The sequence below is a fragment of the Equus quagga genome, chromosome 7 (genome assembly GCF_021613505.1).
Source record: "Equus quagga isolate Etosha38 chromosome 7, UCLA_HA_Equagga_1.0, whole genome shotgun sequence".
Lineage (NCBI taxonomy): Eukaryota > Metazoa > Chordata > Mammalia > Perissodactyla > Equidae > Equus > Equus quagga.
The window spans coordinates 10,007,852-10,025,096 of NC_060273.1; the positions used below are offsets into that span (position 1 = coordinate 10,007,852).

General features: G+C 45.2%; 1 protein-coding gene across 7 annotated transcripts in view; it reads left to right on the forward strand.

The window, feature by feature from the left end:
* SNX29 (sorting nexin 29) overlaps positions 1-17,245 on the forward strand; it is a 505,847-nt gene that overhangs the window by 182,721 nt on the left and 305,881 nt on the right. For all 7 annotated transcript variants that reach the window (XM_046665870.1, XM_046665874.1, XM_046665871.1 and 4 more), the window contains one exon: positions 2,436-2,518. In XM_046665870.1, coding sequence (XP_046521826.1) covers positions 2,436-2,518 — 83 coding nt within the window. The remainder of the gene's footprint in view (positions 1-2,435; positions 2,519-17,245) is intronic.

The following is a 17,245-nucleotide window of genomic DNA, read 5'->3' on the forward strand; positions in this document are numbered from 1 at the left end:
AGCAGTTCCAGTGACCTGAAAGTGTTAATTTTTCACAAAATTCAAACAAGTTCATTGGTGCAAAGTTGTCTGGGATGAGTTTATGGCTCCCAAAGGTTCCAACCCAGTGGTTTGATATATTCTCCACGGCTTCTCATCATCATTTTGATGGAAGTCAGATTTATATTAAAAAATCTTGTTTTGTATCTGTTAGGTCTGGTTTTTAGATAGAGCCTTATTACAGTATTAAAAGACTGATCCAAAGCAGAAGACAAGCAGCCACTTGAAACGTTTCAGTGCTGGCTGCAGAGTTGCAGAGGAATCAGGAAGCCTGTGTGGTGTGAGCAACGAGCTGAGACGTGGCAGCCGATGCTGGCGCCACTCCGCTGTCAGTCTGCCTCAGTGAACCTGCCTGTTCCGCCTCCTGGAAAACGTTCTGCCATGAACTGTTGTTAAATTATGCCATATAGAAATGCATATAAATTGCTTTCCTCCCCTCCTTTTAAGATAATATGTGACTTGAATTCACATGTGGAGATTAGGAGCAGGCTGCGATGAGTGACAAGACTCGGGCTGAGGGAATCCAAGAAAACAAGCTGTATAATCCATGTACATCGGGGAATATTTCCCTCCTACAGACCTTTTCAGGACTTGTTAGTTGTTTAGCTTCAGACGTTTGCTATTCATATCACAGAAAGAGAAGGCGCAGACACCTATAGAAACATCCATGACAGGCTGTCTAGGAGGAACGGGATAATTAAGGGACTTCTCTGCGGTGTACTCTCTCTAAAGCTTCTGAGATGAATGTGGAGTTATCAGGCGACACCTAAGTCTATGGTCGTGTCTGCACTTGGTGCTGATGTGCTTTCTGCCAAAACAGAGCACAGAAGCAGAGTATAAAGTGCTGTCTTTGTGGGCTGAGGTCTCTTCAGATGCATTGAAAACAGACAGAAACTGATGGACAGTTTCAAGTTTTTCCACTGAGTAGATGTACGACTTATCTATACTGAGGAATGGTATTTCCATCCATAAATCAAGTTAGAAGCTTAGTATCTATGGGGCTTGTAGTAATTGCATGAGCTTGGAGGAAGGCGTGAAATGTACACGCCAGGTTTTTAGCCTTGGTTACCATGGGGAAGGGGTAAGTGGAGCAGTAAACAAGGGAATAGGGACTTCACACACAAGAAGGGGTGTGAAAGGTATTTTTTCCATGAAAAATTGCATTTAGTTGTGTGTGTGTGCATATGCCTAGTGGGGTTTATTTCAAGGTGGTGGGTTTTCAGCTGATTTTTACATTCTTTCTTAAATGTGTTCTGATTGAGTATCTTTGCAATGAGCAGTTTAATTTTTATAATCATAAAAGAAACCCATTGTTAAAACTCTTTTCATTGTGAGGAAATATTCCACCATGTTTAAAGACAGCGTCCAATACCTTGGGGGGAAGAGCAGAAACAGAAAATGTGGAAGAGGCACCTCTCTTTGGGGTAGCTGGTGAGAAACCAAGTACAGATCCGAAAGGAGGCAGAGAAGAGCTCTCTTGGGCCTTGGGGTAGAGACACCTGGGTTTGTACCTTGGCAGTGTGCCTTACTTATGACCTTGACCATGGCCATGTGACCTTGGTCACAGACCTTATTTGCACCCCAATTCCTCTCCTGTAAAATGAGGAGACTACTACAGGGTCATTGTGCCTGACACGTCATAGACCCTTAAATATTTTCCACTGAATGAAGAATGGATGGATGAATGAATGCATGTACGCTTGGTTCAATGAGGTCACATATGTAAAGTCCAAGCTATGTGGTAAATACTCAACAAATGGTAGTTTTCTCTCCCTGATCCTCGTGTTCTTTCCTCCAGCCAGTGTGCCTGGGGAGTGAATTTGGTAGAGTGGGATCTTGTCATAGCCTGAGTTCATGCTCCATAGCACAGTCTTACGTGGAGGTAGATGCAGACTTGGTCAACTGCTTCTCCTCTTTATGCCTCAGTTTCCTCCTCTGTAAAATGGGCATTGTGATAACACCATGGAAAGATTAAATGAGATGATAGATAAAGACTTCACATAATAGTTAATAAAAATATTGAGTATTCCCCGGGTTGAATACCTAGTACTTAGTACATGCTTCTGTAAATGGAGAGAATATTACAGAGTGCCTGACACAGAATAGGCACCTAGCTGATTGATAGATTCAAAGAATCCAAGCACAGCACATGTCAGCATCCTGAATTTCTGGGCAGTGGAACCAGTTAATGCTTATTTCCATCACAAATCAACAGTTCTTGAGGCATTCTGCAAATATACCCTCACTAAAGTAGTCTCTTCCAGTGATCTCTAAAAGAATATATTAATATTTGTAAGATGTGCATTGTGTGTCTTTCTTTACAAAGATTCCTCCCTGCCTTGGGTCTAAATTGCCAATTTTTAATATATATATATTTAACATTCTTGTACCTGCAGAGAAAACGAGGTGCTCAAAGTCCAACTGAAAAAGTATGTAGGAGCTGTCCAGATGCTGAAAAGAGAAGGTCAGCCGGCTGAAGGTGAGGGGGAGACTGAGCCTGGGGGGGGGGGGGGGGGGGGGGGGGCGGGCAAACCTTTCTATCTTCATAGCCCCTGTACCTGGCACAAGGTAGGCACTCAACTTGTGATGAGTGTGTATTCGGGTAGATTGGAAGAACAGTGCTGGTCAGGATTCTGGAAAACTAATTACATGGAAAACCCTGTTGTGTATTCTTGCTAAGTGCATAAATAATATTGTGAGATTTACTTGCTAGATTATTAGCAGCAGTCATATCAATTTGTGTGCTTAGGGAATTTTATGTCTAGAGTCTTGAGACACTTGCAAGGTAGTGAAACTTGAGTCCCATCAGGCTAGAGGTGAAAGCAATAGAATGTCAAAGGGGTGGAGAGTCAGAGCTCTAGAGTTCGGCTGACCAGGTTCCAACCCCAGCTCTGGTTAAATTTCTTAATCTCTCTGTACTTCAGTTTTCTCCTCTGTAAAATGGGGTTAGTTAACAGTGCCTAACTCATGAAGCAGTCCATGTAGACATCTTGGCATAATACCACAGAGTAAGTACTAAGTAAATTTTAGCTATTATTGTTATTAATCAGAAATACAAGTAGACAGAAAAATGGTCACTTGACCAAGATCTCTCTAAATGAGGTGGTGCTATATGCTTCCTCTGTCTGCAGTGTGGCTACAGGTTAATTGTCATGAATCTACTAAAATATTTCTCAAGTTTTCCTGAAGAAATGATATGCAACTTTGGCTGAACCATCTCGCAGCCTTCAGCCAATGGACCATTACCAGATTTTCTTAAAGAAAATTGAGCTTTTGGAATGTGGACATTTTAACAAAAGGGTGGACACACCGTGCTCACAGGTCTTGTGAGTCAGCCAGACCTGGATTGAATTCAGGCTCACCACTACAACTGACCTCTTGGAGTTACTGTCCATCTGTAAGAGGAAATATCACATGATGTCATTGTGGGGATTTACCGAAACAGTGAATGCCAAGCTTCCAGTATGGCACCTGGCGTGTAACTGGTGCTCAGTAAATGGTAGTTATTTTTCCATTTGATGGAGGGAGACAGGATCGGAATCCAGATATGGCTTGCATAATGCTATCACAAGTGCATGAATTTTCTTTGAAGTGTTTGTATTTATTATGGTCTCAGTTTGATCAGGTTCAACATGCTGGTGATTTTTCTTTTATTGAGAGCATAATAGTTTATAACTGTGAATTTTCAGGTGTACATTATTATTTTCAGTCACCATATATATGCGCCCCTTTACGCCTTATGCCCACTCCCCAACCCCCTTCTTCTCTGGTAACCACTAATCTGTTCTTTTTGTCCATGTGTTTATTTCCCACATATGAGTGAAATCATGTTTGTCTTTCTCTATCTGGCTTATTTCACTTAACGTCATACCCTCAAGGTCCATCTATGTTGTTGCAAGTGGGATGATTTTATCTTTTTTTTATGGCTGAGTAGTATTCCATTATATATATCTACCACATCTTCTTTATCCAAATATCAGTCGAAGGGCACTTGGGTTGCTTCCACTTCTTGGCTATTGTGAATAATGCTTCAATGGACATAGGCGTGCATAAGTCTCTTTGAATTGTTGATTTCATGTTCTTTGGATAAATACCCAGTAGTGGGATAGCTGGGTCATATAATATTTCGATTTTTAACTTTTTGAGAAATCTCCATACTGGTTTCTATAGTGGTTGCACCAGTTTGCATTCCCACCAGCAGTGTATGAGGGTCCCCTTTTCTCCACATCCTCTCCAACATTTGTCATTTTTTGTCTTGGTAATTATAACCGTTCTTATGGGTATAAGGTGGTATCTTAGTGTAGTTTTGATTTGCATTTCCCTGATAATTGTGATGTTGAGCATCTTTTCCTGTGCCTATTGGCCATCTGAGTATCTTTGGGAAAATGTCTGTTCATATCCTCTGCCCATTTTTTGATTGGGTTGTTTGTTTTGTTGTTGTTGATTTGTATGAGTTCTTTATATATTTTGGAGATTAACCCCTTTTGGATATATGATTTGCAAACATTTTCTCCCAGTTGGTGGGTTGTCTTTTCATTTTGTTCCTTGTTTCCTTTGCCTTGCAGAAGCTCTTTAGTCTGATGTAGTCCCATTTGTTTACTTTTTCTTTTGTTTCCCTTGCCTGATTAGACATGGTATTCGAAAAGATGCTTCTAAGCCCCATGTCAAAGAGTGTACTGCCTGTATTTTCTTCTAGGGATTTTATGGTTTCAAGTCTTACTTTCACGTCTTTAATACATGTTGAGTTGATTTTTGTGTATGATGAAAGACAGTGGTCTACTTCCATTCTTTTGCATGTGGCTGTCCAGTTTTCCCAACACCATTTATTGAAGAGACTCTCCTTTCTCCATTGTATGTGTTCTTGGCTCGTTGGTCAAAGATTAGCTGTCGGTAGATGTGTGGTTTTATTTCTGGGCTTTCAATTCTGTTTCATTGATCTGTGTGCCTGTTTTTGTACCAGTACCATGCTGTTTTGATTACTGTAGCTTTGTGGTATATTTTGGAGTCAGGGATTGTGATGCCTCCAGCTGTGTTCGTTTTTCTCAGGATTGCTTTAGCTATTTGGGGTCTTTTGTTGCCACATATGAATTTTAGGATTTTTTGTTCTATTTCCATGAAGAATATCATTGAGATTCTGATTGGGACTGCACTGAATCTGTAGTTTGCTTTAGGTAATGTGGACATTTTAACTATGTTTATTCTTCCAATCCATGTGCATGGAGTATCTTTCCATTTCTTTATGTCGTCATTGATTTCTTTCAATAATGTCTTATAGTTTTTATAGTGTAGATCTTTCACCTCCTTGGTTAAATTTATTCCTAGATATTTTATTTTTGTCATTCATTCCATTCATTACACATTTTGAATGAATAGTGGTAGTCTAGCCCTTAACCCTTTCCAAGCAAGTTCGAGTCTATTCTCACGTGACTCAGTAACCCTGTGATGCGTAGGTGTGTTTCCTCTATTTTAAAACATTCATTATTGGAGGCTCAGGAGGACCTAAGGGGCTAACACATGTATCTGGGATGGAAATGAACTCGGGCCATTTTCCTCCAAATCCCTGGTTCTTTGCATTATAACGTTCTTAAACTTTAGTTTGCAGAGGCATTGCCTGGCGAACCTGTTAGATATGCCTTTTCTTAGAGGGGGAGAGAACTCCTCTTCTCAGGAGTGTTTCAGTGGATCTAGGATGGGGCTCTAGACTGGCATGTCTAGATTGGACCGTGCCACCACCTTTTGAGAAATCTACACTTCACCTACACAGAACTTAATTTGGTGCAGTAAGAAAATTAAACCTAGCAAGGAAAGAGGCACCACTGGGCTTGCATTTGATTTAAAAACCTCGACACTATAAAATACATTTCTGATTAGGAACCATTTTGGAGTGATTTCCCCTAAAATTGATACACGGAACCTACAATAGACAGAATGGCTTCTCATGGCAGCCAAAGTTCCCCTTCCCAAGACCCAGCTTGAATGCTCTGAGCCAAAGCTGGGGATGAGCCTTTTCAGGACACAGTTGCAATGGCCCTTAAATGGGTTAGAGCTGAGACAATTAAGCATATTTTGATCCTGAGTGCAGCAGCAGTCCCTTACTACTTGGCTTCTTCCTGTCTAATTTAGGACCATGGGCCTTACCTGTGAGTCGTCCTTCGGTGGGAGGTTTTTGTGACAGCCCTCAAATGCGGGCACGTACTGATCGATGCCCTGTTGTTGCTCATGTGAGTCCTGCGGTTCACTGCTTCTCTCCCTTTGGAAATACTGGTGAGCACCAGCTATGTGCTGGGCACCGTGAAGCAGCCTCGTTAAAAGGCGTTCTTTGGGAAATTGTACTTGGGGCTTTCAGGAACATTTATCTAATTTTCAAGTGGTGTCATCTATTACTCAAAGAAATTGGGGCTCACCCCTCAACCCCAGCTAGTTGCTGACTCAGTTTGTTGAAAGCTATTGATTATGGGACCTGGCCAGGCTGGGTGGCTTGGGGAGTCTGGGGAGTTGGAGGAGCAGAGGCAAGGAGAGGTTGGAGAGGGAGAGAGTCCTTTCTCATCTGTGATTTCCTTGGCTCCTGATGTTAGAGGGGTGGACATAGAGATGTGTACTAGCTTCTCAAATTCTCGATGGGAATTCAGAATGTGTTTTCCATAATATAAACCTTTTAGTTTGAGGATATAAGGATTCTTTTTATCTTTTGGCAATAAATTGTTTATGAAACTGCTAGCTCATCAGGGAAAAGAGTGGAAAATTATTTAAGCCTCAAATGCTTTCAGGGTTGAATTAGATTGCTGAGGGCCATATTGGGATCCTCTCCTTGTTACATTGTTCTTGTGGAAGAATGCCTCCAGGATTTAAAAAAAACCCCACAACTTAAAATGGATCTTAACAATAGATTGTTGACGATCGTTAATTTTACATATATCAGATTTCAAATTCCCACCCTCTTCCTTTTTTAAAAGAAAGATATAGTCCCTCTAAGAAAATCATGATTTAATACCCAGCAAAATATGGAGTAGAATTGTGGGTTGCCTCATTAACTGATTGAAAGACTTTTTTTCCTAATGTGGTCCAGAAGTGAGGTTGCGTTATTCACCACTGACGTGCTGTTTTTCCTTGGTGAGATCAGAAGAGTTCCCCAAAGCTTATGCCTTCATTTCTGTTTTTGGATCTCTCTCATCCTGGAACTTGTGGTCTTTGTGCTCTCCCTCCAGCCTTAGAGCCGTGGCGCAAGGGCTGTTGTGTCCATGAGGGACTGGCTGGGCAATTAAACTTCCACTGTAACTCTTATTGGATATTTGACCAATTCTGTGGTTAAGGAACTTGGACAGCCTTTCTCCTCTCCGGGGAGTCAGTGAAGGGCGGTTTCGCTTGTGGAGAGAGAGCAGATCACTCTCCAGACTCCTGTTTTCCTCTCAGCTTATTGCTGACGTTGAAATACAGTATGCTGCAAGTTGGTTTCTTGTCTGGAGGAGCCTTCTGGCAGCTCACTGAGGGGCCTGGGAAGCAGATGAACCCCACTCAGTCTCAGAGACCTGATAGGTTGTATTGACAAGACTGGCTCTTTCTCTTAGGGGTGAACTCAGAGAAGGGGGAACTCGTTGGGTGGTTCAGATGCTGAGTGGCACAATGTGTCCAACACCTGGTGAGAAAAAGGTCTCCAGGCCTGGGCAAGCCCTCGCTTGGAGGGACGCTGTTAGCTACTGGCTTTTTACATGGTCTTTTTCCTTTGTTCAGCCTGCGGTTTATTAGAGTTCTGAGGCGTGCTGGTTCTGTCAGATGTTAGTTGGCGTTGAGAGAGAGAGCGTGCAGACACAGATCTTATGTGAGATTCTTACATATTTTGTGCTTAGACCTCGTAGCAAGTGATCAGCAGATAACTGTGTTTCAGTTAGGAGATTATCATTAATCACAGCTCTTCTCCTTTCCTTTCAAGTTCTCTGTAAGAAATAGATGCAGGAAACAGAGAAATACTGATCCAAATAACACTGTTATTACTGACAGTGATTGGAAATTCCAGCTTGGCTTGTAGCCAGAGTCACACTCCCTAATGCGCTGCCTCCCAGGTGTAGGCCCGGGGACCCCCCTTGGGAGGGATTCTTGGCTCTGCAGAATTTCTTCTCACCCTGTGGGGACCAACAGGGAAGAGAGTCCATGGGGGTCTTTCACTTTTTAATCCATTAACTCCACCTGCGTGAGAATCTCACCAGTCAGGCACGAGGTGGGGAGGGAGGCTGGGGGTGTTACGCTGGAAGTCTCAACCTGGAAGCATGGCCGCAGGGTGGACGTCCTTCGCTGAGAGCTGTGAGACTGCAGCTGCTGAGATGTCTCCTGCGGGAGATCCTGGGGCAGCAGGCTGGGTCAGGAGCGTGGTTTAGTGCGTGGCCACCGCCTCCATTGCATCTGACCCCCTGGAGGAAAGGCTGCGTCAACAGAAGAAGGCTTGTTCCACCTGTAGGTGTTCATCTTTCTCCAAGGGTGTCACTTCATCTCAGTCCTTGCACGTGCCCCCATGAAAAAGGCGGTCACGGCCAAAACGTTTGGGAAACACCGTGCCTTGTCCATTCTTCTTGCCTGTCACGATGGATGTTAATGCACGAACGACTTCTGTGGTAAAGATACTGAGGACTCCCCTGGGCAGCTGACTTAGAGGCTTGTGACCTCTCTGTGCCTTAGTTTCTTTCTCTGTAAAGCAGGAATTGTGATACCACCTTCCTCATTGCATTTTGGGGGAAGATGAGATAAATTAGTACATGGAAAGCACTCAGAATGATGTCCGATATGTAGTAGCCACTCAATAAATGTTAGCAATGAATAGTATTAGTGTTTTTATAATCTCCCTCTACCTCTCATAGTCTCTTTGTCAATAATAAGCTGGGATTAAAATAGTATGTACTTCCTAGGTGGTTGTTATGAGGATTAAATATTCAATGATGTAGTTCAGATGACATGCTTGGATCAGAGTCTGGGATCTAGAAAATGCCCTTACACGGCCAAAGGGATGTTTCAGATGTGATTGAATTAAGGATTTTGAGATGACTTGTATCCCACCGTGCAGCCCCTGGCCTCTCTCCACTCGGGGGCCTCATGTTCTTGTCCCCAGGGTGCACAGAGGCACAGATGTCTTTGTTTGAGGCAGGCTTCTTTGGTTGCAAGGAAAACTGGCCCATGACGATGTGTGTGTTTGTGTCTGGTTCCAGTGGGATAAACACAGAAACTCATGGAAACATAGATCTCATCACTCCACCGTTTAAAACCCACTCCAGGCTTTTTGGTGACGGCTTTCAGTGCTTGCTGTGATCTAGCTCTTCCCTACATCCCCCCCACCACCTCAGCCATACAGTCCGCCAGGCTAATTTCTACCTCAGGGCCTTTGCACTTGTCCCTCTGCTGGAATGCTCCTTCCTGGATGTCTGCATGGCTGATTCCACCTGATGAGGCAGGTCTCCATTCAGATGTGTCCTTTCCCTCATTCTTTGTTCTCTTATTTCCTTTATCTTCATCACAGTACTTATCAGTACCTCGTGGTATCTTGGTTATTTACTCCCTTCCTGTTTACTGTCAGTATTTTACCTTGCACCGTACAATCAACAAGAATGTCGATGTTGCCTCTTTTTTTCTCTGCTGTGTTCAGAGTGCCCTGAACGGTGCTTGACCCATGGTGTGTGCTCCGTAAATACTGATAACATTTATAAAAATGACCCATGGCATGTGCTCCATAAGTGAATAGAAATCTGCTATTAGAATATTAGAATAGAAACCTGATGGCGTGTAGGTGATTGAAGACCCATGTTGGCTGTGGGGAGCTCAGCACAGGCTGAGTTCGTGGGTCTTCATTCTGGTGCCACACCAATAATGTGCTATCCCCGGGTATCTGCTGCTTTGAGTTGTGCCTCCAACCAGGTTCTTCTGACCACGTATGGTTTCTGCTCCTTGTGAGTATAGTTAGCATGTGGCTCTGACTGTTCCATGGTTTCATCTTTCAGAACTCCTTGGATTACAAGAGTCATAAAATCCAGTTTAATCTGGCTTAAACAAGAAAAAGAGAAGTCCAAGAGTGCCTGTCTTCAGGGATGGCTTGATCCAGGGGCTCAAACAATATCAGGAGTTTTTTTTCTGTTTCTCAGCTCTGTGTTTTCAGTATTGGCAGTGTTGTGCTGGTAAATGTTTAACAACCAGACCTCTGGGGGAAAAAAGGTGCTCATTTAGAGTTCTTACTGATTTCCATGGTGCACATGCTCCCACTGTGACTGATTTCAAGCTGCCAGCACCACGTCACTGAATGCCGAATTGGGAACAGGTGCGCTCATTGGGCTCCCGTGAGCCGATGTGCCCCAGCTCCGGCGCCCCTCTGTGTGCTGGCCCTGTTTTCAGGCAGGTGTTCTCATGCTGGCAGAAGGCTGCCAGCAGCTCCAGATTTAATGTTCCCAGCAACCAGCTGAAGAGAGAACTCGTCCCCTCTAGTTTCCTTATAAACCGCTCCGCTGTCTTCCCTTCCTTAGAACGGTGGTTCTCAGTCCTGGCTTCATACAAGTCACCTGGGGAACTTTGAAAAGTCTCAAGGACTTAGAGGATATCACTTTCAAATTAGTGAAGTTCAAGGTCAGCCAGTGTGCTCCAACTGTGCCAGCACTCTCTGCTTCTTGGTCAGTGGTGGACATCTCAAATCACGTTGACACATGAAATTAACCATTGCAGTCAACCAGCTAGAAAGCGGCCGAGCCCCGATTCCCACACAGACGTAAGCTAAGTGCACGCTTTCCCCAGCACTCCTCCGAGTTTATTCTCCCAGAAACGCTCCAGGTGATGACATCTACTGTGTCGCTCTGGGCCTCAGAGGTGGTGAGTGACGGCTCGCTGCCTGCTGTGGGGCAGCCTCTGCCTGGGGCTGGGCGGCTACTTCTTAACTTGATCCTAGGAACAATTCACTCCATTCCCCTCTTCTCCTAGGATAACTGAAACCTGATCGTGTGCCATCAACCACATCGGGGGCCAGGTCAGAGCACGAGGGGCTCAGAACTGGATGTCAGACCTGGAGAAAGCAGAACTGTTCACTTCCCACTTCTTGGTAGCAGTGGTGTGTGTAGACAAGGCCTGCTGTGGGTGTTTTTCTCTTCTTCCTTGAAGGCCCCTCCTTCCCTGGTCAGAGGAAGCCATGGCCTCGGGAAGGAGCATGGGGAGGGTGATGGTAGAGCATGGAGGCGAAAGGCAGGCACAGGTTTTCCAGTTGGGGGATCTCGGTTGAATCTCAGCCCCATCGTTTACTCGCTCTGAGTTCTTGGAATAAGTTTTTATCTCAGAGCCTCAATATTTTCATTTGAGGAGTAGAGATAATAATGTTGACCTTATAGAATTACTTGAAGTTTAAAGGGGATGACGCGTGTAAAGTACTGGCAATTGTTGGCATTATTTTGGATCGGAGATGCATTTTGAAGGGCGTCCGGGCTGTGGAAGGTCAACGCACATTAGCAGAACACCTGTACATTAATTTCTGAAAGTGGAGGAATAATTATGGTGATAATTGTAGAGTAAGCCTCTTTGAAAGCTTTGCAGGCCATTGTCTTGGTAAAACACTCTTTGTGTGACTGGCTGGTTTCCTGGCCTTTAAGGAAGAATCTAGACAGGTAGCCCCAGTACCTGGCCCCTGCTAAGTGCTCAGTACTGCCAGCCCCAGGAAGACACTCCAGGCACAGTGGCCAGTGATTTGATATCTAGAAAAGTCCACAGTGCAATGTGCCCAACACCCAATGTACTCACCACCCAGATTTAACAGACAATTTATTATTTATTTCAGATTAATAAGAATTAAAAGTTACAACTGCAGTTGAGAGTGTCCTTACTGATTGCGCCCACAGATGTTTCCAGATTAACTCTGATGGGCCCAGCTTGGGTGGTGTGCCTTGCTTAGGCTAATCCCAGGGACTTGGGGGCCGTTAGAACTCTGATGGACCAAGCCAGGCTCACATGCCCACTCCCAGGACTGCCAGCCCCATCCAAACACACTGGAATGAGAACAGGAGAGGGAGAGGCCCCCAGAAGTGAGAGATGGATTCTGGTAAGAGACGAGAGGATGTTGGGTAGCAGAAACGGATGATGCTGCCGCTGGAGTGGCATGGGCAACAGCACTAACTCCAGAATCTTTATACAGGAGAGGTGTGGTGGTTTTGTAGGAGAAGGGGCTTGGAGGCATCATCTTTTTGAGACTGCATCTGCATAGCGTGCCATCTGTCTTTATTGAATTTGTATGTTTATTTGGGATAATGTATCAAGTGGAACTAGGTTTCGCTGCATAGAAAAGAAAACCCAGACAACAGTGACTTCCACGAGGTTTTTCTCTTATCTAACACAAGTCTGGGAGTGAGTAGTTTAGTCCAGGGCTAGTGTGATGGTTTCACAGTTGTTGGGAATGAAGGCTGCTTTTTTCTTTTTGCTCCACTATCCTCAGTACGTAGCTTTTTATTGTGATGGTTGCCTCATGGTACCTAGATGGTGGCTGTTGCTCCAGCCACCACATCTGTATTTCAGGCAGATAGAAGCAGGAAGTGGGGAAGGGCAGAGCGTGCATTTCACAGCTGAATTCTATAAGGATTTAAGGCTGTAAGGATAATCTTTCTTTTAGGAGCTTTTCAGGTTCCTCCTTCCCCCATGACTGCTGCTTATAGCTCTTGGGCTTCCCCTAACAGCAAGGAAAGCTGCGAAATGTGGTTGCTTAATTGGTGCATAAGGAAGAAGGGACAGTGGCTGTTAGGTAGGCGGCCAGCAGTCCCTGCCGCAGGTGACTTTGGGGAGGGTGAGGCTGATGGAAAGTATGTGGGGAGGAGTGGGGGCTGTTGCTGAAGTCCCCCCAAGCCAGCCCGTAGTGTCTACTAGGAAAAGCTTCACCAAACATACAGGGTCATGATTGCAAGGGGCCCCAGTCCCGGGTTCTAGAAGCGGCCGTGTCTCTCTGGAGACCTCCAGAAGGGATGATGTTTTATTTGCTCACGCTGGTTTTGTCCCCTGCCAGATGCTTTCCTCTCCTAAATCATCGCAAAGGCCATTGCCTGGGAACACCAAGTGTCGATTTGTGATTCTTGTTGGTTTCCTTTTTATTGTTCGGTGGGAAACAGAGGTCCAGAATCGGCACAGGAGCCCTTGGCGCGCTCAGCTCCCTCCTCGGAGGCCCGGGGCCAGACGCGTGTTTATCCTCGTCGTCGTCCGTTTCTGGGGCCGTCTTGGCGCTGTGGTCATCTTCCTGCGGTTTGTCCTGCGGCCCCTCGGTGTTGAGCTCCGCTTCCTGGAAGCTGACAGGGGGCTCGTCTTGTTAAAGGCCACTTTGGTTCTGAAAGCCGCTCCGTTTTAAGCTTCTAATTACAGCTTTCCCAGGGCAGCTGGGCATTTTGCTTTGCTGGAGCGCGGAGCGGTGCCTGTACCTCTGCTGAGAGCGACTTGTCTAAATGTTTTCTTTTGTCTTGGACCGAATAGGAAAATAGACGTCCTATAAAGAGAGAAGGCCCGTCTCTTGGTCGGGGGTGTGTCACCGGTTTGTGGCCTCAATCTCATTCTTTGCACTTCAGGAGGAATACACTCCTCCTCACCCCTCTCTGTGGAATGCCTTCCCGCCCTGTGCCTTCTGTTCACTCTCTCTGGAATCTTCCTACTGCCCAGCACACCCCCTGTTCAGTCAAATGTCACTGCCCTAGGAAGCCCTGCATGATTTCCCCTGGTTGGTCACTCCTAGATTTATGGTGTTGCTGCCTATTTTATACTGTAGGAATTTTATTTCTTCCTTTCCTAGTGACCTATTCAGTAGACATTTACCAGGATATAAGCTCCATGAGAGTAGGGACTGACTTGGTTTGGATACTGTTGTGTACTCAGTTTTTAAAACAGATACCTGACTCCTGGTAGGTGATGAGTAGATGTTTGATGAATGACTGAGTGAGTGAATGAATGGATTTATTGAGCACCTTATAATAGTTCATGTGGATTAAGCACCATATGCCCAGCCCTGCGCTAACTGCTTAGTAGGCAACCTTCCTGTGAGGTGGGTACTGTTATCGCCCCCACTTTACAGGTGGGGGAACGGAAGCTTAGAAAGGTCAGAGAGACCATATAGTGGGGCCAAACTCTCTGGATTAAAGTCCTGCCGTGCACTGTGTGAGTGAGAGATTGTTGTTGTTGTCATCGTCACAGTCAAGTGCTTTGCCCAAGGCGCACAGCTGAGTGCGTGCGTGGTGTTCTGGATCGTGGAGGCCCTGACACAGGAGTGAAAGACACACAGTATCTCTCCGCCTGGAGCTCACAGGCTGGGTGACTGGGTGTGTACAGTAGCCTGGTCTTTCCAGTCTCCCAGTTCTCTCAGGCGGCCGAGCCAGGGGGCAGAACAGACGGGGAGGTGGATGTGAGCCCTGGGATGCGCTCCTGGGTGCACTCCATCAGAGTTCCTGGGCGGCATTCTAGTGCGAGCGTACCCAACACTTCTCACCCTGCCAGGCTCCCTGTCACCCTGCCGTTTCGCTCTGACTCATCGTCTCACCGTTGCTGAGACCCAGTCCCTCCACCCATCCTCCGCTTCCTCCAGGTGGAGCCAATTAGGCCAGGCTTGGCTCTGTCTTTAATTACTTTTGCCTTCATTTGCATCTGGCTTATCTCATTATAATGCCATTAGCAGAGTACAGGGGTCCCATTGCCGGGCAACCAGGAATGGTGCGGGCGCAGATTTGTAGCCTTGCTTCTGTGCTCTTGGCTGCCTTCTGTGGGAAATGAAGGATTTGGCACAGACAGGCAGCAAACACACACCTGTGGGCCAAAAGCAGCCCGCTGAACTCGTTGCGGCTTGCCTAAACGTTGTTTTTCAGCAACTTTATTGTTGAACAACAGTTTGTTTTCTTCCCTTGTTAAAAAATGAAACACACTCGTTGTAGAGAACTTAAAAAGAGAGACAGGCAGAGAAGATAGAGACACATAAAAATCACCTGCAAACTCTCAAGCGTTATTGGTATTTTGGAATGTGGTGTTCTGGGTGGGTACAGCACTTTGCTCTGTGGCTGTGGACGTTGGGGATAAACGCCCCCCGCCTGGAGGTCTTCAAGAGCCCTCACGCCCTCCTTGACACATGGACTTTGTGGGCTAAGAAGAAAGCTGACGGCAGCAAAAACACAACAACAACAATAAATAACTGGTAGGGATTTTTATAGGAAAGTCAGGCAGTGGTACAGTAGAGCTGTAAATTACGTCAGGCGCCTGACAGCAACCAGTTACACATGTGCCAAGATGATAGGAAGCGGGGTTTGATGGGCATGCGTGCTGGCTACTGCTGTCTTGCCTCCTTTCTCACCTCTTTCCCAGAAGAAAACGGGACAGCATTCATGAAGGCAGCCCATACAGGGAAGTGTTAGAGCATGAAGGTGTAGACCATGGGTTTGGCCCAGAAAGTCCTAGCCCTGCGCTTTCCCAGCAGTGTGACCTTGGGCAGGTTGCCTGTCTCTCTGAGTATTTGTTTCTTTTCTTTTCTTCTTCTCTTTCTTTTCTTTTTTTTGGCTGAGGAAGATTCTCTCTGAGCTAACGTCTGTGCCAGTCTTCCTCTATTTTCTCTGTGGGGTGCTGCCACAGCGTGGCTGACGAGTGGTGTAGGTCTGCGCTGGGGTCCGAACCCACGAACTGTAGTTCACTGCTGCACCACGGGTCCGGCCCCTGTATGTTCCATTTTGGATGGTTTCTATTCCTAAGTCTTCAAGTGCACTCATCTTTTCTTCTGCAATTTTCCTGTGACACTTTCATGTGGCCACTCCTAGCTGCAAGCAATGCTGGAGAAGATAGTCTCTTTGTTTTCTGCCCAGATGGCCAAGTGCCCAGTAAAAAAAATTGATGTTTTCCTTGCTAAGGAGAAAAGAAAGAATGGCCATTAGGGGACGTTAGCCATTTCTGCCACACTTCTGAAGGGAGATGGTGGTACTGGCTTTGCCAGTGGTGGCACTAACGGGGTCAGTTTCCATGGAGAAATGGGGAAAATAAAATGTGAAATGTCGTTTCCACTCAACACTTTGAAACTTTGTCCCTGTGTGGGTGAAACAGGAGTCATCCTTCTCTTTATGTTTGAGAAGTAGGGTGGCCAGTTGCTCTGTCCCAGGCTTGTTTCCCCTGTGACTCTAGAGCGCCCTTGTGACGCGCAGGATTGGATTTACCATGGGCATATGTGCTCCGTCAGTGCCAAGAGAGTTTGATTAAACTAGAATTCAAAGCCAGGTCCAAATCTTGGCTTAATGCTCGGTGCCGTCTTGTTTTGGGATGGCAGGAACTCAGCCGCTCCATCTGTGAGATGTGGACAGTAACTACCTGGCTCACTTAACAGTGGGCCCTGCGTTTACAACCTGAAGTTTTCAACCACTCTTCCTATATCGTTTGCGCTCCCACTGGGAGAGGAGAATAAAATTTATCTTCTTACTTTCTCATGATTTATTACTCTTTCCATCTTTTTAAGATAATTTCTAGCTGGAGAGTTCTTTGTATGACACCCAATTAAATATGAATTATAAAAGGTCCCTTCTATTATTTGCAGTAATAAAAAAATTGGTTAAATATATTAGATAGAATTGATTTTATTGAAAGTGATCACTTTCAAATACAAGTGAAAGCTTGTATTTCATACATTTTTTTAATAATTGAATATTTTGTTGGAATTTTAAAAAGTGAATTATGTATACTATTTATAACAAGCCAGCAATGCAGCGATGTATAAAGAAGTTACTGATCTCCCCCAGTGCTACCCATTTTAGACAAGCAGAGGTGACTGGCATATGTAAACTTAAGCAAATCTGTTCTCCACAAACATATGTACCTGTTCTACGACCCCACGCCCCCAAATGGGATTACAGCTTTTATCAGGGGTTGGCAGACTATGGCCCATGGGCATGTCGTCTGATTTTGTAAATAAAGTTTTATTGGAACACAGCTGCACTCATTTGTTACATGTTGTCTGTATGTGCTTTCTTGGTACAACAGAGGGGTTGAGTCATGCAACAGAGAACATATGGCCTGAAAAACTGAAAATATATACTTTTTGGCCCTTTCAAGAAAAAGTTCGCTGACCCCTGACCTCCTTTGCCTTTCTCAGGTGACAGTATATCACTTACCAGCCATGAATCTTCCTCCAGATCAATAGGTACAGATCAAAATCGTTCCTTTTAATATCTTTTTATTAGAGTCCATCATGTGACTGTGCTATAATTTTTAT